Source organism: Martes martes (assembly GCF_963455335.1).
Source record: "Martes martes genome assembly, chromosome: 11".
In the NCBI taxonomy this organism is placed as follows: domain Eukaryota; kingdom Metazoa; phylum Chordata; class Mammalia; order Carnivora; family Mustelidae; genus Martes; species Martes martes.
The window spans coordinates 100,403,550-100,427,634 of NC_137899.1; the positions used below are offsets into that span (position 1 = coordinate 100,403,550).

General features: G+C 40.0%; 1 protein-coding gene across 1 annotated transcript in view; it reads left to right on the forward strand.

The window, feature by feature from the left end:
* The window catches only part of CNTNAP2 (contactin associated protein 2), a gene marked incomplete at both ends in the record, with an annotated part of 1,866,690 nt that overhangs the window by 1,293,548 nt on the left and 549,057 nt on the right, over positions 1–24,085 (forward strand). The window contains 1 exon segment of the mRNA XM_080819035.1: positions 5,563–5,763. Within this exon segment, the coding sequence (XP_080675161.1) occupies positions 5,563–5,763 (201 nt within the window).

Below are 24,085 nucleotides of genomic sequence, written 5' to 3' on the forward strand. Positions count from 1 at the left end.
AGAAAGCACTTGATAGCACACTAATCCAAAGAATATTTGAAATACACTAGTTTATCAGTTCTTCATGAAAATGGAACTGTGGCAGAAATTTAGAATTTGTCGTACCTAGTAGTTTCTATTTGCATTATACACATATCTGGTAACACAGATTATATTAGCACATTACCAATATGGGAATAAGATTCTTAATTTTTCACTTATGATACTAGTAAAGGAAAATTTATGTAGTATAACTTTTCTTGATGGCGGATATCTGCAGAATTGTTAATATCCATTAGTCACTTAAGATTTAATGGCTCATATGTAACATGCAAGCATTAAAAAATAATTTGCAAGATGCATCAATAGCAACTGCCTTATGCCACTAAAATAGAGTTTACATATTACCTTTTATAATGCCACAATACTGTAAAAAGTTTTAAATCTTTATATACATATATATGGGTGTGTGTGTGTGTGTGTATTCTTTTTTTTAAGCTTTCTTGAGTTATAGCTTTATTGAAATAAAGAATAGTATGTAGAGGGGCGCCTGGGTGGCTCAGTGGGTTAAGCCTCTGCCTTCGGCTCAGGTCATGATCTCAGGGTCCTGGGATCGAGTCCCGCATCGGGCTCTCTGCTCAGCAGGGAGCCTGCTTCCCTCTCTCTCTCTCTGCCTGCCTCTCTGCCTACTTGTGATCTCTCTCTGTCAAATAAATAAATAAAATCTTTAAAAAAAAAAAAAGAATAGTATGTAGAGAATAAGTTCAAGCGTGCTACATTAACTTGCTTCAAACCTTCCAATGCCAAGGGCTTTCCATCTCACACATAACCACCCCTGTTACACCACAGACTTTAATTTCTACTATTCTCTCCTTCCTCACTCACTGGCCTCCTTGTAGACCTAAACAATACCAGAATATTCCAAAATTAGAATGTTTTCATTTGCACTTTCCCTGTCTGGAATACTTTTCCCCGGACATTCGTGTGGCTTGATGGACAATGACTTTATTCATTTAAACATCACTTAGTGAGTGAGGGCTGTTATGGTTTACTCTGTGTTTAAAAATGTAATCAGACAAAGAAAGACAAACACCATATGATTTCACTTATATGTGACATCACTCATGTGGAATCTAAAAAACAAACAAAACAGAGACCGATTCACAGAGTGAGGAAACAAACTCATTTACTAGATGGGGAGGGGTTGGGTGATGGGCAAAATAGTTGAAGGGAATTAAGAGCTACAAACTTCCAGCTATAAAGTAAATAAATCATGGGGTGGTAATGTACAGCATAGGGAATATAGTCAATAATATTATAATTAGTACAGTGACAGATGGTAATTTGACTTGTCATGGGGATCATTTCACAATGTATAAAAATATCAAATCACCATGATGTATACCTGAAACTAATAGGATATTGTATATCAATTATGCTTCAATTAAAAAAAAATTTCAGTCTACATCCAACCTATTCTTCCATTCCCTGTTGTAATTTTTCTCACCATTATCAGTGGCTAACTACATATATTTTAATTTTTTACTTATTATCTATTTTTTCCCCCACTATAATACAAGAGTGTAAACGGCAAAAATTTAGAATTTTTTTTTTCCTCTGTGGCTTCCCTAGTGCCTAAATCCATATCTTTCATGTAGCGGATACTCAGTAGTGTTTGTTGAATGAGTGAATGGGCTATAAAACGAATATAAAGAAGATGGTGCCCTGAAGATTGATACTGAAAGGTGTGTGCTGAAACGCGTGGGTCTGGGGTTCGGGGCCAGGCAGTCACTAGGACCGAAACATTAGAGACTCATCAGTTTTACAAATTGGTTTAATACTTTTTAAAGTCATTGACAGAGACCTTTATAGGTGACCATTTTATTTTACTTGCTTAATTAATGTTTGCCCTTACGAGCATTATTTTGTGTAAATTAAAAAGGGGTCTGTGATACTTTTAAAAGGGGCCAGAGTAGAATGCTATTTCATTATGAGTTAAAGAATGGAAGTTATGGAATATTGGAATATTGCTACAGGACACGGATGAGGTCCTGATGAGGATTTGTTTTTGTTTTTGTTTTAAAAAAATGTAAGTACAGGACACCTGAGTGGCTCAGTCGGTTAAACATCTGCCTTCGGCTCAGTTCATGATCCCAGCATCTTGGGAGGGAGCCCCACATAGGGCTCCTTGCTCAGCGGGGAGCCTACCTTTCCCTCTCCCTCTGCTTGCCCCTCCCCCTGCTTGCTCAGTTTCTCTCTCTCTGACAAATAAATACATAAAAACCTTTTTAAAAAATTAAAATTTAAGGGTGCCTGGGTGGCTCAGTTGGTTGGGCGACTGCCTTTGGCTCAGGTCATGATCCTAGAGTCCCAGGATCGAGTCCCGCATCGGGCTCCCAGCTCCACGGGGAGTCTGCTTCTCCCTCTGACCTTCTTCCTTCTCACGCTCTCTCTCACCATCTCTCTTTCTCAGATAAATTAATAAAATCTTTAAAAACAATTGAAATTTAAAAAGGTACATAGTGATGAGTTCTCAAATGTTTTGGCAGAGGCTGAGTTTAACAGAGAAGAGATGAAGCTCACCTTGTTTAATTAACGGATCTTTCCTTAGGGAAAAGTAAACGTGAAGGTCCGGTGTAAATGACAACCTGCATGCTGTCAGAGTCAGGTCAGAAAGAGAGAGAATTACTAAAACACACGGTAGTTGCTTTGCTGTCTCCGAGGAGCTGAGGGAGACCGTTCTGATCAGGCCAAAGGTGAAAGTGGAAAATCATGATCTTACAGAAAACATGTTACTACACGGGCGCCGTGTTGAACCTGTTCTAGCTGGGTTGAGGAGAGCGGGGTGGAAAGGATGCTGAGGTAGAGGCGTGTTCAACAGATGAAAGGAAACTAGAGTCTAGAGCGAAGTGGCTTGTCCAGGCTCTCGGGAAGGTCATGGCCGAGCCTGAACTTGAACCAGCATGATTCAGGATGTTCCTAGATCACGCTATTTGTTTTCTATTGATGTTTTCTTAATTCATACTAATAAATCGTGAAGGTCTGTTACGTGCTGGATACCGTTCTAAGCACTGTGCCTCCAGCATTGAAAACAGCCCCTGCCTACTCCCCCTCTAACCTGGGGAGACGGACAGAAGGAAAACATGCACTCAGAGAGAGAGAAGTACTGTGGAGAAAATGGAGCCTGACCAGGAGACAGAAATCAGCTGCGCTGGGGAGGGGCAAGTGGGGGGAAACAGCATTGGGGCAGCTAGCAGGAGGGGGAGGAGCGGGCCTGGGATCTCCCCGCAGAGTGAGAGCCAAGACTCCGAGGAGGGGCTGCCCGAGGGGGTCTAGGAAGGCAGGGGTCAGTGGCTGGAGCTGGAGGAGGAGGGAGGGGGTGAGGAGGGCAGGAGGGGCTGGATCACAAAGGGCCTGCAGCTGTTTCAACAACTAGACTTTCACTCGGAACAAGACCCTGTGCCAGGAGAGGGCTTGGAGCACAGTATCCGAATTCAGCTTATGTTTGCAGAGGCTCAGCTTGGCTGCTGTGCGGAGGGTAGGTGTGAGAGCGCAGCGGGGCTTGCGGTGGGTGGTTGCAGGGGGAGGTAGGGGCTTTGACCAGAGTGGGGTCGGGGTGGAGGGTGAGGGTCAGGAGTGCTTGGATTCTGCATGGAGAGGGTAGAGCAGACAGGATTCACAGATGGGTTGGATGAGGGGTGTAGAAGAAAGGGGGGGACGTAGTGGGGACCCCATGGCTTTGTCCGGAGCAGCTGGAAGAGTAGAGCTGTCCTTTCCTGAAAGAAGGAAAACTGCTTGAGAGGCGAGTTCAGAAAGTCTCCTTTATCTGTAGCGCACTCTCGCGCTCTCTGTTCCCTTGTAATTTATGATTCATTTGTTGAAAAAACTAGATTGTATAATTAGTAAAATTGCACAGGCACAGATTCTGCTGACCTTTCCTGTTAGGGTCCTTTAGCATGGTCCCCTCCCCCCAAATATACACTATTTTCAGTGCATGTTTCCTCGAAGCTGGCGGTCAGGGCCTTAAGCTCAGTGAAATCCGCGTTTGGGTTTGTGCACGCTGTTTCCCAGGCGGTGGTGCACCCTCCCACGGGAAGGTGCATGTCCTCCGGTTTGACTCATGGTTATATTAGCAGCTGTGGGGAGCCATTGCTTGGAGCCTCCTTGTTAGAAGTTACAAAATGATGCTCCTCTAATCCCATCACTGAGTCCTCATTTATGAGCTGAAATATTTCCATACAGAGAATGTTAGTTACATGACGCTTCCTACAGGTAAGGTAGGCTAAATGCTAGTTTCTTTGTCCTTATTTCCTAATATTCAAAATAACGAGTTAGTTACTTGGCATTTTCCAAGATTGAACATTTCTTTGTATTTTAATGAACTCCTGGAATTAAACATCCCTGATGTATTTTATTCCATCGCAGGAGATTCTTACTGATGTTAAAATCATCCTTCTTCGTTCCTGGGGGTTTTCTAACTGCCCTCTGTTGCCAATAGCTTATTTGTTTCTGTGTGACATTATGTTCTAGGCTTATCTCATGCATTTCCAGCCCTGAAATCAGTCACTTCACCCGACAGCCCAGTTTCTCTTAACAAAAAATCATATTGAGTGATGACAATCTGGTGCTACAGGTTGTCCTTGTTTGGGGCCTTTTCCAGTGGACGGAGCTAGGACATAGGTCTACATTTTTTCAAAAAGAAAAATTATGGGTTCCTAGTGATGTCTCCAATTCAAATTCAGGAGTATGTAGGGTTATAATTTAACCTCATCAATCTTATATTCGCTTTTACTTTTCACACATTGAAATTTTCAGGGTCCAAAGGATCAGGGTAATTACTCATTTATATTGTTGCCCACGTAGAGAGCATTTCAGTAACAGAGAAGGCAGGGTCCGATTTTATCTGAAAGGTCACGGTGAAAGGGACATTTGTTGACAAGAGGAGGATGCATATTCTGATCAGAGCGAACAGCATACACAAAGATTCGGAGGCTGGAGAGAGCACAGTCCATTTCAGAAAGAGCAGATGCTGTCGCATCAGAGGGATGAGTTAGGGGGAGTCAGGAAGGGAGTCCGAACATGGTGAACCTTGCTTTCAATGCTGTGAATGCTGGCATCAACCAGAGACACAAGCTGTTCCCTGTGTTTAGGAGGTATCTTGCATTTAGTATTTTGGTTTTTTGTTTTTTTTTTTAAGATTTATTTATTTATTTTAAAGAGAAGGGGAGAGGGAGAGAGAGAATCCTGAAGCTGACCGCGCCCCCCCCCCGCCCCCCCAGCACAGAGCCCGATGGCGGGCTCGATCTCGCCACTCTGAGATCAAGGCTGGAGCTGAAATCAGGAGTCAGCCACCTAACCTACAGACGGAGCCACCCAGGCAGCCCTTGCATTTGTTCTTAATAAAAAGCCTTTCTTTCCGCTTTGTCTGTAAAGGAGAAGGTGCAGGACAGAGCCTGAAGGATGGAGATCCGTAACTCTGTTCTACTACCCCAATTCAGGGAAAGTGCGGCTCGATTGTCTTCTTCCACTCAAAGAAGTACGTGCCTACTAATGACCCATTTCCTGGTGTTTTTCTCTGCACAGAGGACAAAGTGTGGACCATAGTGTCTCACGACTTGCAGATGCAGACCACGGTGGTGGGCTACAGCCCAGAGAAGTACTCGGTGACACAGCTCGTGTACAGCGCCTCCATGGACCAGATCAGCGCCGTCACCAGCAGCGCTGAGCATTGCGAGCAGTACGTCTCCTATTTCTGCAAGATGTCGAGGTTGTTGAACACCCCAGGTAGGCTGAGAATGGAGTGTTACTTTTAATTACTATCTCAGCTGGTGCTCGGAATTGCCGAAACAGTCCAACAGGTGCGACTTATTATCTTATAGTCCAGTCTCCAAAGTGCAGGCAGCTGTGAAAAAAAGCAAAGCATCACTTGGTTTTTCTGGGGAATGAAACTAAGAAAGTACGATTTTCAGAAGAAAATTCCATTGTTTTCAGCTTACAGATTTTCCCAGTTTTGGTGCACGTATGTGTGTCTGAGTGTTTCTGGTGCTTAATTATCCATCGTTGCTTTGGGTGAACGTGTATCAGAGCCTCTTGTGAACTTTCAAGTCATACCTTCTGAGTTCAGCTGTCTTTAACGTAAAGCTAAAAGCATTCTAAAGGCTGTCCCTGGTAAATAACATGTAGAGTGGCGATAAAATTTAGAGCTCTTTGTTGTCTATAGTCATTTAGTATCTACTTGTCTCAAGTTCGCCCTAATTTTTTTTTTCCATGATGGCTTCCTTTTTGCGATGCCTCAGGGTGTGTGTGTGTGTGTGTGTGTGTGTGTGTGTGTGTGTGTTTGGGGGTGTAGAAAATAAAGAGTTTCCAAAGGATACACTAGAAATATCTTTTCCAAGAGATCCATATGCTTTGGGGTTCTTGGCAGCAGATTCGAGATGTTGACAGAAAATGAAATCCCTCAGTCTCTAGTATAACAGAGCATGTAGAAATAAATCATGTGCTCCGAGTCAGAAAAACAAATGCTCACACTTTTCAGCCTTGCCACTCTCCAGGTGTGACTTTGGTGGAGTTAATGGGACTCTTAAGCCTCAAGAGCCAGTGTCTTTTTCATTCAAATAGGGATCATAATGCCTACTGCAACGTGAGTGAGCATTTCATAGGGTCACGTACTAAATGCTTACTGTAGGGTTTGATGCCCTTAAGGATTTCACTAATAGCAAGGAGTGTATTGATTATTTTTAATATTGAGCAACTTGAGAAGTGGCATCATGCTAATCACAGACCAAGGGGCTATTTGCTGCCCCTAAATCAGTGTTGGATTGGAGGCAATACTGGTGTGGAATATTTACGAAGAAGAGTTATAGAAAACATTTTATACAATATTTTAAAGATTTGAGTGTTCCTTTTATGTGCAAAGCCTTGTGCTGAAATTATAAATGAGTGTGACCTATGGACTCGAAGAAAGTAAAATCTGTAAATCGTGGACATGATTGGTTCAGACTATTAGTGCTTCTGCTGTTTGAGGAAAGGGAGGTGATCATGGCTGGGGTGCTGAGGTGGTGCTAAGAGGCAGAAAGACGATTTGAGGATGTTGAAAGAGGGTCAGAAGTCTGGAGGACAATATGAATGATCCTTCAGGTCATGGTGAGGAGTAGCTCAACGAAAGCAGAGTTTAATAAAAACAGGAAGAAATAAGGTTGGAAAATACGCGGGAGAAACGGGGAGGGGGTGCCGGTTGGGGCATGAGCTAAGTGTTCCGCTGTGGAGCTAGGATTTTTTTCTTCTCTGAAGGTTGGTGCTTCTCAGACTTCGGCAGGCATTGGGAAAACCTGGGATATTAATAACACACAAGTTGCTGAGCCCCGGGCTCCCAACTTTCTGAGTCACTAGGTCAGAGGTGGGGCTTAAGAATTTGCATATGTAATGAGTCCAATGGACTGAATTGTGTCCTTCCAAAATTTGTGTGATGAAATCCTAGCCCCCGATGTGACTGAATTTGAGATAGGACTTTTTAGAAGGTAATTAAGGTTAAATGAGTTCATAAAGCTGGTGAGATTGGTGGCCTTATAAAAAGACAAAAAGCGAGCTCTTTGTCTCTCCCACGTGAGGACCCAGTGAGAAGGCAACCACGTGCAAGCCAGGACGAGAGCCCTCACAGAAACCAAGATGGCTGGCAAAGTGATCTTGGACTTCCAGCCTCCAAAACCATGAGACAAATGTGTGTTGCATAAGCCCCCCCAGCTGTGGTATTTTTCCCTGGCAGCCTGAATGAATTAATAACACGAGTTCCCAGGCAATGACTTTGAAAACCACTGCCGTGGGCCATGGGAAGCCTTCCAAGTCCCTACAACCCACCTGTCCTTCCCTGCACTTGCACTCATCATCGCTTTTTCCCCGGATCCTGTTTTCCATACTGGGGAAGTCAACCAAGGATAATAGAAAATACCCTGGGTGTATTATACACACCAGGCACTGGGTGCAATTAGCAACTTCCATTGGCTTGTCGGCACCGAGTTTCGTGAGTGAATGCTCGTTACTGAGGCGCGTTCCAAAGATCTCCGTCAATTAGTCTTCAGTCCTGGGGTGCAGATGAGGGTGAGGGCAAACGGCTGACAAGAAAAATAACTTGGTACCATCAACTTTATTTTCTTCCATTCTTCTCATAGACTCCAAAGTCAACTCTTGCTTTTTGAATTTTGCTGGGGTGGTTACAAAACATCGTGTGACTTTTAAACAAGTTCAATTTACAGTTTGGGCACGAGGAGAATTAGGTTGGAAGTAAGCGGAAGAGTTTGCCTCTAGTGCTCCTGGTCCTGCTCTGCATTCCTTCCCTCTTCCGTCTTGGGTGCCCTCCGTCTCCTCCCCGCAGCCACCAAGAGGCCTCACACACTTATGATGCTCTTTTTCAAAACCAGAGGGTTTCTAAAAGATCAGGAAAAATAGGATAAATTTTTTAAGCAGTAGCTCAGTTACATTTTCTACTAAGAAGCTAAACATACTTCTTGTCAATCTCCAGCCACCTTTTCAGGGGGAATAAATACTAAATTGGAATCATGAGTTAATTGCTAATCTGTACAATAGCAGATTATTTTCTTGTGATTCCAGACATTGTGTTTCCAGACCTTTGTAGATGATTATTGCACTTAATAGATGGTACTTTGGAAATAAGTTTATCATATGCCGCTTGCCTGTACGTACATGTATATGTATATAATTTTCATTCACAGAAGATTAGTACTTAATAAATGTTTGCTGATTGGAATAAAATGAAAATACATGATTTCAAATATTACTTCATCCTACCTTGAGGCTGTTGTTTTAAACAAGTGTGTGCGTCCCAATGTTCAGGTTTGTCAGAATGCTGATTCCAGGGCCATACTCCTGGAAGTCTCATTTGATAGAACTTGGTTGGGGCCAGGAATGTTTGCTTTTAAAAAGCCATCCATGGGTAGGTCTGTGATCCAAACACTAAGAAATAGCATCTTTTTTTTTTTTTAAGATTTTATTTATTTATTTGACAGACTCTATCACAAGTAGGCAGAGAGGCAGGCAGAGAGACAGGAAGGGAAGCAGGCTCCCTGATGAGCAGAGAGCCTGATGCGGGGCTCGATCCCAGGACCCTGAGATCATGACCTCAGCTGAAGGCAGAGGCTTAACCCACTGAGCCACCCAGGTGCCCCAAAAAACACCATCTTTAATTTAGAGTGTGAAGGTCTCTCATGTTAGGCTTTAAGATTTCAATTCTCCATGTTGGAGAAGATTAAAGGGAATATTAGAATTTGGCCAATTAAAAGAAAATGGTATATATAATTACCTGCTCCTTCAGCTAATCTACATTGGCATTGTAGTATTTATTAATCCTTTTCATAGACCAGTCTCTAAATGTTATACGGTGTATTTTAGCCTTCCCTTCTGAGTCATCCTTCATACTCCCAATTTCTGTTTCCCAGATTAGCTACTGTGTAGAACAGCTGAAGCAGGGAAAAGGAGTAGCTGGTGTAGCAAGTGTTTCTGTATGATCATGTTCTGTGTATGTCCAAATAAGAAAGAACACAATTTAATAAAAATCTTTAATTTGCTGTTTTAAGGAGCTAATGTTTGCTGTAATTGTTTTTTTTTTTTTTCCCCTCCTTCCTGGTAACATTCAATTTTAAATATCCATTTACTCGTTCTTAACTAAGACTGAATTATATTGGAACTTCTGTAGTAGTACTTGTGACATCTGTTTGAATACAAAGTATATTCATTATAGTCATGGCAATTAAAATGAATATCAAATGAGTTTGTAATAGCTATGCACTTAAAATGTTATTCTTTATTTTAAGAGCCTTACCCTCAAGAGTTCATTTGGGGCTCTATAGTTTCTAATGATACTTACGATAAAGAGTTGATTTTGTATGCATATGGACCTCATTTTTATTTTGATAAATGTTTGGCTGTACCATCCCATTAGCCAACAAATGTAGAATTAGTTATTATTGGTTTCTCACAACTTTACGAGAGTGGTAATGTTATCCCTTCTTTTTATTACTATAAAATTTAAAAATGGAATCAATTTTTTTAATGGTTTTGCCATTTGTTATGGTCATATCTGTTCTTGCCATGTTACTATTAATTCAGTTGGTCTTAGTCAGCTTTGTAAAAGGCGTAGAAACAAGACAAAGTTACTTTATTCCATAGAAGATCTTGTTTGGAGGAAGGCCTACCAATTTGGGAATGAACACATTCTATCTTAACAAAGAAAAATATATATGGGTGTCCAAAACCAAAAGGATGTTAACATGGTTTGTATTTATATCCCCAGAACTACAAATGTAGCAATATCTGAACTTAAGAAAGACAAAAATCACTAAACAATGAAATCTACTTCTGCAATACATACTTTAAGAATCTCAATTTGATAAGTTAGATACCAAGAGAAAGTTTCATTAGATCCCACTTGAGAAACATCTTAGGCAGCAATCCTATGGTTTTTAGATAAAAAATTTCCCTATATTTGGGTACAACCTATTAGCCTGCTTTAAATTGCTTATTTGTATATCTTAGATGCACTGGAGTCATATATTTATTTTATAAAACATTATACTTTCTAATTAAGAAATCTTTTCTTGATGTATTTATTCCTTACATCTATCAAGATTTATTTAACTGTAGAGGTGTAAACTTGATATGGTTCATGTTTCTCTGACTATATTTAGGGTTGTTTTCACTGGTTTCCAGTGTTTCATTTCTTTTAATTTCTCAATGTAGTCTTATTCTCATAAGTCATAGTTTTATTGCTTCTTTTGTTGGAAGAAGCAATATAAATTATCCATCCTTTTGGGTAGTTTACTGTTAGATTTTGTATCTACTGAAAAGGAATTATTTTCACAATTTTTGCCGGTAAAGTAAGCGGTATAAAATTCAATATACTTTGATGATACTAAACTGTGATTTAGTGGCATCCAAAAGACAAGAAAACATGACTCTGGTATTGTAAGTTATAACCTAGTTTTAGGAAAAAATTTCTAAACTTTGGTGAAGTTATTAAGAAAGTGAATTTTCCAAGTCAGTCTGTGCATTATAAGAAAACGTACTGTTTACCTCTTGAAACATAGATTAAAACACTGCTTGATGGTAGCCAAAGATTAGCATTTTCATTGTGTCCTGTCAGTATATTAATCACAAGATTAATCATTTATCTCATTAATTATTGTGTTAAGTAATTATACTGACACTGGAGGATTCGGTTAAATGGGCAAACAGAGAGGTAGAAATAACTAAAAGGGAAAACTGGAGGATTAAATCTAATCATATCCCACAGTCAGGCAACTAGACTCTCCACAGAGGGTGCTGTGGTGAAAGAGACAAAACGATCACAGGGAAAATAGAGGCTATTTCAGCAATATGAATAGAATTGATGAACGCCTCAACTGGAATAATGGATGAGATAATCAGTCTATAAATTTTTATTGTTTCTTGTGTATCAGGAATTGTGACATGTGAGCGGACATGTGGATTCATACAAGTTAACTCAAAAAAAAATGGCAGATGGAATTCTAGGTTAGAGATGTCAGAATGTGCAGATTTGGAGATGGAGGGTAGGGGACATGTACTTGGGAGGGAATGAGAGAGGTCAGAATGGCTGGAGTAGAGACTTCGCAGGTGAGAGACAGAAAGAGGAGACAAAGGAGAGTCTTGCATGCCCTTGAGGATTCCAATCAAAGGGCAAAGGGAGGTTTTAAGTGGGAGATCCCAGCTGTCCTGTGACGAACAGCATGGAGGGAGAGCCGGGTTCATAGGAAAAGAACATCCCTCACTGGGCCACCGCAGTGTAGATAAGACTGGATGTCTGAGAGGCCCCCCGGGCCCTAGGAGGGAAAACTTTCTTTAAAGCGTAGGTAGTAGAATCAATGTGAGTCATGATTGCTTATCTGCAGAGTAACTTTAGCACAGGGGAAAATGCTATCTTCCCTGTACCTGGGAGTAAAGATAAAGTAAATGACTCTGCGCAGTTGTAATGCCTTCATCAGAGGACTCAGAGATGTCATGGGAAGAGTAAGGAGAGGACATTGAAAGAAGGAAAATGCTCATTTGAAAAGGTGAGTGAAGGAGAGGTTGCAGCTAAAGGACCCAAAAGAGATGATCGGAACAGTAGGAAGAGAGTCAAATTAGGATATCCTAGTAATGAGGAAGCTAAAGGAAAGGAGTGTTTAACAATAAACAGTAAAAAAAAAAAAAAAAGAAAGAAAGAACAAAAGAAAATTGAGTGTGGTGAGTGGTGAGACATCATATAAGGGAAGTCAGGCCTTGGCTTTGACTGTTGGGAGGCCCCTGGAGTTTCCTGTCCATGGGGTCTGGTGGGTGGAGCCACTAAACAGAGTGAAGAGAAAAAGGGAACAGCAAATGAAGGTTTTTCAAGAAGTTCCATGGTAAGGAGGGATGGCTAAATACAGAATTGCTTCTTAGTCAAAAGACAGAACCAAAGCGAGGGTTTGCGAATTCTTTATATTTTTAAAAAACGAGGGAGTTATGAGTAAGTTTATAAATGAAGGAGGCAGTGGAGAGGAAGAGGCTAAAGATGTAAGATGGAAAAGGAATGATGGGGCACCAGGAGAGACAAGAGAATATGGAATTTGCCTTGGCAAAACAAACAAACAAACAAACAAAAAAACACCTGCTCTGAGAAGAGAGATAAAGGAAAGAGTAGAGATTTTCATTAAATTCTATTGACCAACACCATTCTTGACATTTTATCTGCTTTAACTCTCAGAGTTAGATGAACTAGCTTTTATTATCTCCACTTTGCAAAATAGGGCTGAGAGAGGTGAATAAACTCACTGAAGGTGACTGTGGCTGGGTGTGAGACAGCGGGTTCAAATGCAATCCAGCTTCTCGTCAGCCTTGCCTACTGACTCACTGAGGAGAGGGCGAACGTGTGGAGAGCTCAGTGCCCCCACCCAACCCAACTGAGGTAGAGTGAACCCTAGCAGGATCTGTACCCATCCCATCTCTTCAACCACCATGAAAGAACATTTTTCCTTTGTGCCATTTACTTTCTCTGTCTCTGATTAGAAATGCTCTTTGCCAAATGACCTTTGGTCAAGTCCCATATTTCTGATTAATAAATTAATCTGAAGGGCAAATTTACTGAGGACAGCTTGACTGACCTCTACTAAAAGGATATTGCCTTTCAAGGTGGCACCTTCTTGAGCTTTGAGGTGTGACTTTGAAAAAGATTGACCTTCTAGAACTTGATGAAGACTTTTTATTTCTGCCATTTTATTTTGTGAGTGCCTGTGCGTAGCTTCCTTTTTTTTTTTTTTTTTTTCATGACTGAAATAGGAATGAAGGTATACTTTGGAGTAATCCTAAATCATGCAGTAGAATTTGGAAAGTGTCTTCTCATGTACTTAAGTCATCAGCATTTTTGTTTGTATATCATATTTAAAATTATCCATTTCAATGACATCATAAAATGAAGATAGACCTAATTGATTACTTTGTGTAAATTATGTTTAAAAATCTCTTTCTCCTCAACAGGATACTGAAAAAAGGACTTTACATAAAAATCCCTTGGAAATATCTAGTTTTATTAAGAAACATTGAGCAATTTGTTGAATATAGAGTAATCTGCTAGGTGCTATGAGAATACAAGGAAGACAGAGAATAGGTTTTAAACAACATTTGCCTTAAAATAGAGAACGTTTTTTATAATGAAAATAAAGTCATTGTTATCTGAAGGGATTTTATTGGTACATCTTGGATAAAAGATTTAATACATTTAGAATTCATACCAATTTCTAAAAACATCGATATGTGTATTTTGTATGGGAAACAATCAGGAGCTCTTGCAGAAGCTTTGGAATGGGAGGAGAGAGGGGTTTTGAGTCCCATGGGCCAGTGTACCACTCCAGGTTCAACCAGAGAAATAAAACTAGTAAGAATATGTGTATTTAGAAATTTATTGCAAGGAATTGGCTTATGCAATAGTGAGACCCGGCTTGGCAAGCCCAAACTTGGGGTACACTGGAACTCAAGATTGAGAAGAGAGCTGCTGCCCATGGGTAGAATATCTTCTCAAGGAAGACCAAGTCCTTTTATCCTTTCAGCTGATTGAATCAGGTCCATCCAGTTTACATGGCCTAATCTGTCGTACTGAAAGTCAACCAAAAGTGGACTTACCAACATCTATAAAATACCTATATAGCAACACCTTGATTCATGTTTAGTTGAATGACTGGGCACTGGAGCCCAGCTAAGTTTGCACGCTAATCTGATCATTGTAGTCAGCAAAGATGATTAAAAAAAAAAAAAAAACCAAGTAAGAAATCCATTTCTAGAGTAGCAATGATTTATTCCCTCCATTGTGCAACATGGAGCTCTCTTGGTCAGCATAGACAGGTGAGAGCAACATGTTAGGGGTGTTCAGGGACCTTTTGTTCCCCCATCCCTCCATTTATAATGAGGGTGCATGTGAACCTCATGTCATATTGCCAAGTAAAATATCATTTTATATGGTTAGAGCAATGGTGATTTGATCAACTTTACTCAAGTCAAAAACAAAGATTTTCCTTTTCTCTGTGTTATTTAAAAAAAAAAAAAATTTGCAGGTGCCTATATTCCACATTTTAACCAAGATAGCCTATGTCCACCAGGGACTTGGCAGTATTCATTCATTGTTGGCTCGAGTTCTGCCTAAAGGAAAACATCTTCATTGACCCAAATGAGTGTACCCCATACCCATTACCTTAGGAAAGCCGCAGGATAGTTCCCTCACTCCATCCACATTACTCTGCAGTGTTCTTCTATTTTTACTTTCATAATAGAATCAAATCCCATTGCCATGCAAACTAAACGTACTGTTATAGAAGCTCAGAGAAATTTGGAAGAACTCACTTTTTTAAAGAATGGATAAAAATGAAATAATATATGAGTTTTATTTCAAAGACAGTATGTCTTCCAAGTTTTGTTATTTCCCAACCAGCGAATGACAGAACTTCTCTAAAATACTAAGTCTCCAAAAATGCAGCTGGGTTCTATTATCCTGTCTGCCTATGATTTCCCAAAACCAATTGATTGGGTAGTTTTTATAGGACAGTGAATAATATTGCAGAGTGTTAGCCAAATAGGAACGCAGTAGCAATGTTGACCTTCGTTCCATATCTTAAATTCTCTTAAAGAAAATAACTCTCTCCCCCACTTCTTGGTACTGGATCTGAAATTCAGGCTAAATGTGTTGTACTCTATATACTTAGATAAATAATATTTTAAAATCCCTAAATTAGATTATGATGAAAGGAAGAAAAATGGCATTAGTGTTTATTAAATTCTTACCATGGACATTTACATATGTTAGCTCATTCCGTCCATCTCCCAAACTTTGTAAATTATATATTATTATTTCCATTTTATACCTGAAGAAACATAGAACTTTGGAAGGGTTAATTCACCAAAGGAAAACAGTAAAAATGGTGCTAAGAGTGCAAATCAAGATTAAAATCTAGGCTTCTGTGCCTCTAGACGCACATGTATTTTCTACCAAAATGTTAAAAAACAAAACAAAACAAAACAAAACAGCAGGAAGAGAGGGGAGGAGAAGCAGAGAGAACAAAAGAAAGGAGAGCTTATTAGGGGCCACCTAAAAAGCTAATTGGGGAAATTTTAAATTTTTCCTAAAGTGCAAAATTAGAATGTGCTTTTAGCACAATTAAAACAGAAGGCTGAAGCATTTTTGTTAAGCAGGAGGCCAAAAGGGACATTTATGAGAGCTGCAAATGCTTCATTTTGAAATTCTACTTTCTTTTTTTTCAGTGTCCTCGATTTGGCCCTGACAAGTATATTAAAAAATATGGTTTAGATGACAATTTGTTTGGAACTATATTGAAAAACATTTGATGTGAAAGAAATAAGAACATGCCTCTCATTCTATAGAGCACTTGACTTTCATGTTTTAATATCAAGGTATTTCAAATAGAACAGGTAAATTGAATAGTGATGAAATAGAAAAATGTTGCAAAAGGTTATCCACTTTCAGACGTGAGATATGAAAACAAAATGTTGATGTTTTCTTCTTTTTTTTCTTTCCAGAAGAAACACACACACTTAAGCCTAACACACATGCCATGCCCAACGTTGCATTCTTACCTTATTAATTTGCTGTTGACAGATTGCTCAGAGACCCCATTAGAATGGGCAAAGGTAGAGATGGCCAGGTTTGCCTGTGGCTGGGCAGTGCCTAAAGGGTGGCCCTAAGACATGGACATGGACATAAAAGTCACCCAGCAGAGACAGAAATTTATTCTCTTAGAGTAGGGAATTATTTCTGCCCAAAGAATATAGCAGCTCTCAGTTCAGGCTTGTAAGTGAGAGGGAGAAGGGACAAGGGGAGATGGCTCCGTGTGGGGTAAACAGGAGGGAGGGACCTTCCTATGCAGGCAGCAGAGGAGGGTGTTGGGGTGGGGGTGGTAAGAGCTTGGGGCAGGAGGACAAGATCAGAAGAAATATGGGGAAATAACTAGAATGAAACAGCTCATTCTGTCTGCACTCAGTCCAGCCAGAGTGTGGCTTCTATTTAGTGTCTCATAGTTTTTCTAAAATCATAATGATCTAGTTAGCCCAAATGTTAAAATCAATTATCTTTCTTCTTAGAAGGCAGCCATGTAAAGGTCTCCAGAAACCAAAATTTTTTTTTTATTTTGTTTCATTGCAAAACATCAAGTCGGTAAGGTGATCGAAGCAACCAAATTACTAGGATCAGTGCTATGAAATTGGCAAATCTAATAAATGAAGCTTAATACATAATCAGGGACAGAGGTTTCAGCTCTGTTAACCACAGTTAGGAGTTTACATGAAGAGAAGTGGTAGAATAACTTATAAGGTTTTAATGTAAAAATAGGAAGTCTTAACAAAATAGTATCCATCAAAGCAAAGAAGAAACGTGCACTTCCTAAATGAACAGTCACTAAACACAGGTCTCAGACTTTCAGAGATGACCTGAATTCTGGAATCAGTAGACACATATTATCCAAACTAATAAAAAGTAGCCAAAAGATGAATTAATATAGCAGATTATTTTAATATCAATATTTGGCTTTGGAATGTTATATAACTTTTAAGAATGTAACCAGTATCTAAAAGTATACTGTAAACATGATAATGAAGTTACAAGTTATTCAATGGCAGTGACTTCTTCCCTCCTTCCATCCCTGGGCAATTTATTCTTCTTCCTTCTCGTCTTGCAATAGATATCGTTCAGATTAGATAAAGCATCCGCTTCACTGTTTATCTATGCATATATATGTGTATACATATGTATAAGTATGTGTATTTTTTTCCCCTGTTGGGTAATGTACCAGTGCATGTCTCTGTGATAACCTGATGTATCTCTGTGTATTCTAAATACCACACACACACCCCCATATGGTTCCAAAAATAACTAAGTCAAGCAGAATTCCTCCATGAAACTGGCTAGTTCTGATAGACTTCCTGAAAGCAACAACACACAGAGCTTATTTGAAATGCAAAGAAATCAAACTACTTATATGAAGTAGGTGTTTGCTACTGGAGTTGAAAACATCATTTTTAGGGAAAATAATCAGGCTGGAAAGAACTAAAAGTTGGCTGTAATTTACTACATTGTTAACTACAAGTGAATTTCAGATCAGAAGTGACAGAGGTGGAAAAAATTAAAAAGTAAATGGAACTTGATACCATACTGCTAAGGCCAGAGTGTTTTACCAAGAACAGACACATATTCAGTGGAAAGGGGTCAGATTTGGGCAAATATGGGAAATAAAGCTCTAAAGTAATATAAACTGAATATGTATAAAAGCAACATCTGGAGTAAGAATAGTCTGGAAATATATAACCAGTTGTTTTTTAAAGAACTGATTTTCTACTGCCCCAATTCTACTGCCCAGAATTGCTATTATCCTGTTTTGGGCATCACCTCAAGACAAGGGCAGTCTAACCCAGGTGAAATGTATAAAATATGTATAGGCATAGTTCAGAGAAATTTTTAAAAAGCATAAATGATCCGAGGAGGAGAATTGTAATTGGGGTTATATATGTAGGAGGAGAAAGGTCTATAAAAAAAGAGGAGTCCTTGAGAAAATAAAAATACTGTTGAACTGCCTTGGAAGTTTCATTTTTAATGAGAACCTAGAAAAACAAAGAAATTGGGCTTCACTTATATTAGAAAGGATTTAGTAGAGATTTTATCTGAAGCAACTTCTTAGGATAGTGTAGATGAAATGCATAGAAGTTTCAGAAAGGAAAAGAAACCCAGCTTGCATCAAATTCTGGTAGCTGAAATTGCATCACGTGGAGAAGCCTAGGAGGCTGTCTCTCAAGATAGCTGACATTACCTTAATGAGTTTTCTACGATTCAGAGTCAGATTCTTTTGATAGAACTTGATTTATCAGCACACTCTAGTTTGATCTCAAATATAATCAGAGTCTGGGAGATTGAGATCTACCATCAAAATGCCACTGTATTAATTTAAAATGAGAAGAGTAACTGCTGAAGGGATAGGATGGTCTGGCCAGCGCCTTCTAGCAGGCAAGGTACACAGAGAGCCAGATATAAACCAGGATGCCAATGTATCAATTTGTAATGAAAAATGGAATGCTAGAGGGACTGGGTGCTTTTGTTCTCTACCCTGCCAAATCGCTCCCTGTAGGGCTACCACATGGGGAGCCAAATTAGAATCACGTGCTTGCTTCTTGAGCATGGACTGGGAGCACGAGGAGTGATTAGGTTTTGAGAGAGGGTCCAGGCTATCTTTGGACCCTGGAGCCCGTTCTCTTAGGCTGCAGTCATGCAAAGTTTGTCTTACCTCCACCTTGGCTATCTGTCTGGATTCCTTCTGCCCTGTCTTTATTATTTAGCTCTGGTGATACATTCAGTCATATTACAGTAGAGTGCTGGTCATCTAGTGGTAGTTTTGTTCCAGTTCTGGCTTTGCATTGATATTTTGGTTCAACAAGAAGAGGATGATCTGATCTTTGAGAGTCTCCAGGGAAGTCCTCAAGACCCGTTACTGACAAGCAAAGACAACAGAGATAATTTCTTAAAGTTCCTAACAGTTCTCTTTTTTTTGGGGGGGGGGGTGTTTCAGTGCTGTGTTATTGCACACAGAGAACGGAATCTCCTTTTCAAAGACTAGGAATGACAAAGGAAAGAAAAGTTGGGTAGACTTAGACGATGTGGCCTACATATAAGTGAATCCTTAGTATTTTTCCAGTTCTGAGAGGGAAGTCGTCATCATTTGATTGAGATGTTTGCATTCATTGCCCAGAAACTTAGTTTTGGGCCCCGACAGGGGTCAAATGGAATATGCAGATAGAGTACTTTACTTCTTTGTAGCTTTTATAGATATTTTGATCATTTTCATCATATTCGAGCTTCCAATTTGGAACTGACTGTGAAGATAAAGAAGTACTTGCTCAGCAAAAAAGTCTTAATGTTCAACCATCTACTCCCTGGAAGCTTTTGTGATAATGCATACTACCAAGATGGAGAAACCATTGAGGTGAATAAGCGTTATTATTTATCCATGTGTTACTGTTGCAAATAAAAGGCAGGCCGTGTAGTTTTGCATGGAACTCTGCTGGAAAGCTATCACGTGATAATAGAAAGAAAGATAAGGCAGAGGAAATATAAATGAGAATGACTAGAAAGTAATACAATTAATTTATAGCCAGACATGTTAAATTTGTTTAAGATTGACAGCAGATTTACCCCTGGGAAGGAGGAGGAGAGAAGGGAATGGATTTTATTTTAAAGAGCTCCTGAAACCTACTAGGATGTGCCTAATGAGGTGATGTAATATAAAACATCACTTGATGTGAAATTTGCATAATGCCTTTTTTCCCTAAGAGATTGCTTTGAAAGAATAACAAAGAAACTGAAATGAGGTGGAAAACAAAATAACAAAACACAAATATTTTCTCAGTGTTTGCAAATATTAAAAATAATTTCCTATCTTCTGATTTGTTTGCTCTCCCGAGAGCCCACCTGGATGTCCTGAGAATGTAAAATGATACTTTAATTAATACATTGGGATTTGGATTTCTCTATAACTCTGCCACTTGTATAAAAAATGTTCATGACTGCTTATGAGCCACGCAAAGCCGTGGTCATGTGAATTACACCGTGCTGTGCGGGACCAAATGCCTATACGCAGCTTGGATTTAGGCACAAACTGTTGTGGTAAAGAAACGAGCCCTTATGGAGGTTCTCCGAGAAGTCTGTCTCTTGCAGTCTATTCCCTCCGTTTGGCACCTTTTTTCTTTTACTGGAGAACCTTCTCTTGCCGTGGTACCTGTTTTCTGACCAACTCTGCTTATCCAAAGAGGAACCGGTTTTGGTGCTCTCCTGTTGAGATGACACTGTTACCCCAGCGCCATGTCTCTCCCCCCATCACTGCTCCCTTCAGTTTCAGAGGAGGACTCGTGCTCATGTGGACTTGCTTTAAAATCCTCCCTACAGGGATGGGGAAGACTCTGCTGCTGCCAGATATCTTACATTTGTTGCTTCATTAAATTCTAGCATAAAGTTCCCACTCACTGCATCGCCTTGTACATATCGTTTCGCATTTAAAACCCTTCTTATTTAATTTTGAAACTGCTTTTCATTCCTTCATCTAGCCATTCATTCTCTGAACCAATGTTTATTGACCACTCATTCTCTTGGAGCTACTAAGCTAATTATTGTGGATGGTTAAGAAACCACTGAGACCTGGGTCCCTAAGGCAGGGATCGCCTCTTGAAGCTGTTTTAAACAGTTTCCTTCTAAAGAGAAGTAGGAAGGTGGGAGACTGGTGAGCCTCTGGAACCACATTGCACCCAACATTGGCCCTAAAGGCATCGTTGAGTGAAGCCAAGGATGTTCCCAAGAGGGAACCATGCACGCTTTTCCCTATCAGCATCCTCAGGCCCCCGCCCACCCACCGGACATACACGTTAAAATGTAAGTGCTTATATCCAGCCACCTGTGTTCAAGGGACTGCTGTCTTGCTTGTAGTTATCATCAACCTATTACAAGCCATTTCCTGAAAATGATGGCATCTATCCTGGGCTTCTTTCCTGCACCAGGCCCTGCCCACCTTCCCAGCCGTATTCTAGAGATAAGGCACCTCTGAACCCAGCCCCAAATGCCGTAGCTTCTGCGCTCTCCCTCCCTTTGTCTCAAGGGCCCAGATGGGGTTATTGCGTATTTGGGGTAATACTTAATATACTGTCATTTTTCTTTCTGTAACTCATCTTTTCTGACATCCTTGCATTTTAACTCTAAGCTGTATATTTTTATTTCTGCAAATAGAATTTTGGCCAAAGAAATGTTTAAGCCGATTTGGTAAATGTCAGCTCCCCACACTGAGGCACAGTCCACTGGCTCAGGCAGCTCCCTGAGTTCTTCAGTAGAACTTAGTGGTAGTGTGGGCTTTGGAGAAAGTTCCTCTGCTCTGACCTTCCAAATTCAGGGGCCTCCTTTGTGATTACTTCTCGATATCCACGTCCCCTAGCCTACCAGCCTGCGCCATGAGAGAGCACTACCCTAATGGAAAGTCAGTCACCAAAGCCCTCTGCCTTCATATCTCCAACACTAATAAAAGTACCAAACCCTCTCCCTCAGTGTTCTAGCACCACAGACTCTCAGGAGGTCTGTCTTTGTCTTGGCGTTTCTTATATGCTTGCAAGAAAGGCCAATCCTTTCTTAGAAAATTCAATTTCAACCTATAATGCTCAGATAGTACAAATATTAATCAAGTATGCAACAACCCCAATGTGATTTATATAACATAAATGCAGCATTAGACACTTTGCCCAATAAATACCCTCCCCTCTTTAAGGACCCTTTTCCAAACCACGTTCCAGATTCTGCATCTGCACCGTGGCCCAAAGGACAACATCCCAGTGTAGTCAGGGGTCATTTAGCCCACTGATGGGATGGTACAGTCCCTACATCTGGCCCTGAGTCAAGGAGCTGATTAACGATGCATTGCAGCTCTTGGCAAGAGTCAGAGTAGGAAATAAAATTAAGGTGTAGGGGTTAGACAGGAAATTCAGATAAAACTACTTGGGAAATGTAGCTAAGCAAGATATAATTATCTAACTTATAATTAGCCCAGAACATCAGGCCTACCATCCCTAAAGGCTTCTTTTTTGCAGAGAGACAAGTGATACCATCAAGTAGCAGATGGTACTCTTGTATGAGTGCTGGTGAGTAATGGATACTCCTTACCTTAAGAGTGTAGCCCGCTCAGAATTTGGTTATAGGAATTCCTATTGGCGCTAACTCATTAGCTTAATAGTTCATTATTTCTGTGTTTTTCATTGCTTCGGGCTTGTGCAGTTATTACATTTAAAAAAAGAAAAGAGTTCTGGAAAATTTCAGTAACATCTCTGTCATTCGACCAACCTAGAACACGTAGCAAATTAACACAACCAAATTCAATGTTTTCTTAATTTATCAAAAGACAAGAAAGTCGATTGATTTCAACATGTCTCCAATAATTGGTGATACGTTTTGGTTTTATTCCTTAAAATTTCTATGGCATATTCTTTAGAAAAGAGGAAACTATCCAGGTCTAGTGTGTGGTTTTGGCCCCAGTGAGTGTTCCTGCATCAGAGCACCTTGAATATGACCCTGGAAATAGCACTCTCATAGCAGCATTGTTTAAATAAAAAAAAAGGGGGGGGGAGGGGGGAGGCTAAATAAAGTCCCCTTGGTTCAAGGAATATGCTGTGGAGAGAGGGAAACCCAGGACCCAGAGGGCTTTTGGTTTATCTTTACCTAAGAATGAGGTAATCATTCAGTCATTCAATCAAGCAATGACATGTAGGCTTGTTTATTCCTCCCACTGATCTATAATAAGCCTATGCAGGAGGCTGAAGGCAGCCCAGCCCAGACCATGCTGCCTAGAGGAACTGGCTTTTGGTTGTGTGTCCTAAAGGGGAGTCCTAGAGCTACTGGTTTGTAGATGGTTTGTAATTATAGCCCCCAAATGGTATGGTTTTTCCAACCCTGTATTTCTCCATGTGCTCTCATTCATTTAGTCACTCATCCATCCATCCTGCAATGCCTCATTCTTTGTGTGAACATCTCCGTCTCCTGCAGATCTACTCCAGAGAAGTCACTTGGCCAAGTTCTGTAGAGAATGAAAATAACATCCAGTTTTCTGTGTAGGAAAATCTGTTGAATCCCTGAGATGTTAACAGAATATTAAGCTAATATATATTTGTCATTTTATTTAGGGGGTAGAAATGCATAGTAGTGAAATAACTTAAAACAAAAGTTTTTATATGATCATATATAAATATATAACTTCTATATAAGCTTATATATATATTTAATTTTATATAGAGATATAATTTTAGAAGCAGTAAACATGATTTCCCATAATTATTTCTTTAACAGTGATAAATAAAACCTCTTAATGCTTATAAATGACTTGGAAAATACTCATTTGTAAACCAATCAAGTAGGGTAATTATTCATTTTGGAATACAAGGAGAACAGTAATAATGAAGTTACCTTAAGCTTTAGATTAGGGCTTCCTAGCCTGTTTTTGGATCAAGCATGTTTGTTCAGTAAGAATAGGGCTGTTGCCTTTCTAGTCATCACTGTATGACTAGCCTGTCGAAATGTGCCCAGCACATAGTCATCAACATTATAATATAGAGTAGTGGAATGATTGAAGGACAGAACACAAAACCCTTTCAGTGATCTGCAAAGACAAATGAAGCATCTTCGTAGGGAAATGATGTCGGTTGATGCACACCTTTTTGCGTATATTTTGGGGAAGCACTAGGCTCTCCACATGCCCACCCATACCTACTCAGCCTTAGCTGAACTAAAAACAGACATGATATGTACGAAAGAGCAACACCCCACAGCAGAGAGTACAGCTAGGGGCCAGGCCAACCCCTGAAATGTACACATAGTACTCAGAGATATTGTTGCCTGTAATAGATTTGATATGAAAGAACTTTTTGTTTTTTTATCAATGGTAACTGACACTCCAAAATTATTCCAAATGCTCAGAGTCCAGGAATGACATTTAACCTTGTCTTCCATATACCTCATTTTTGGCCCTTAAGTAATATCCTAGGGGAGAAAAAC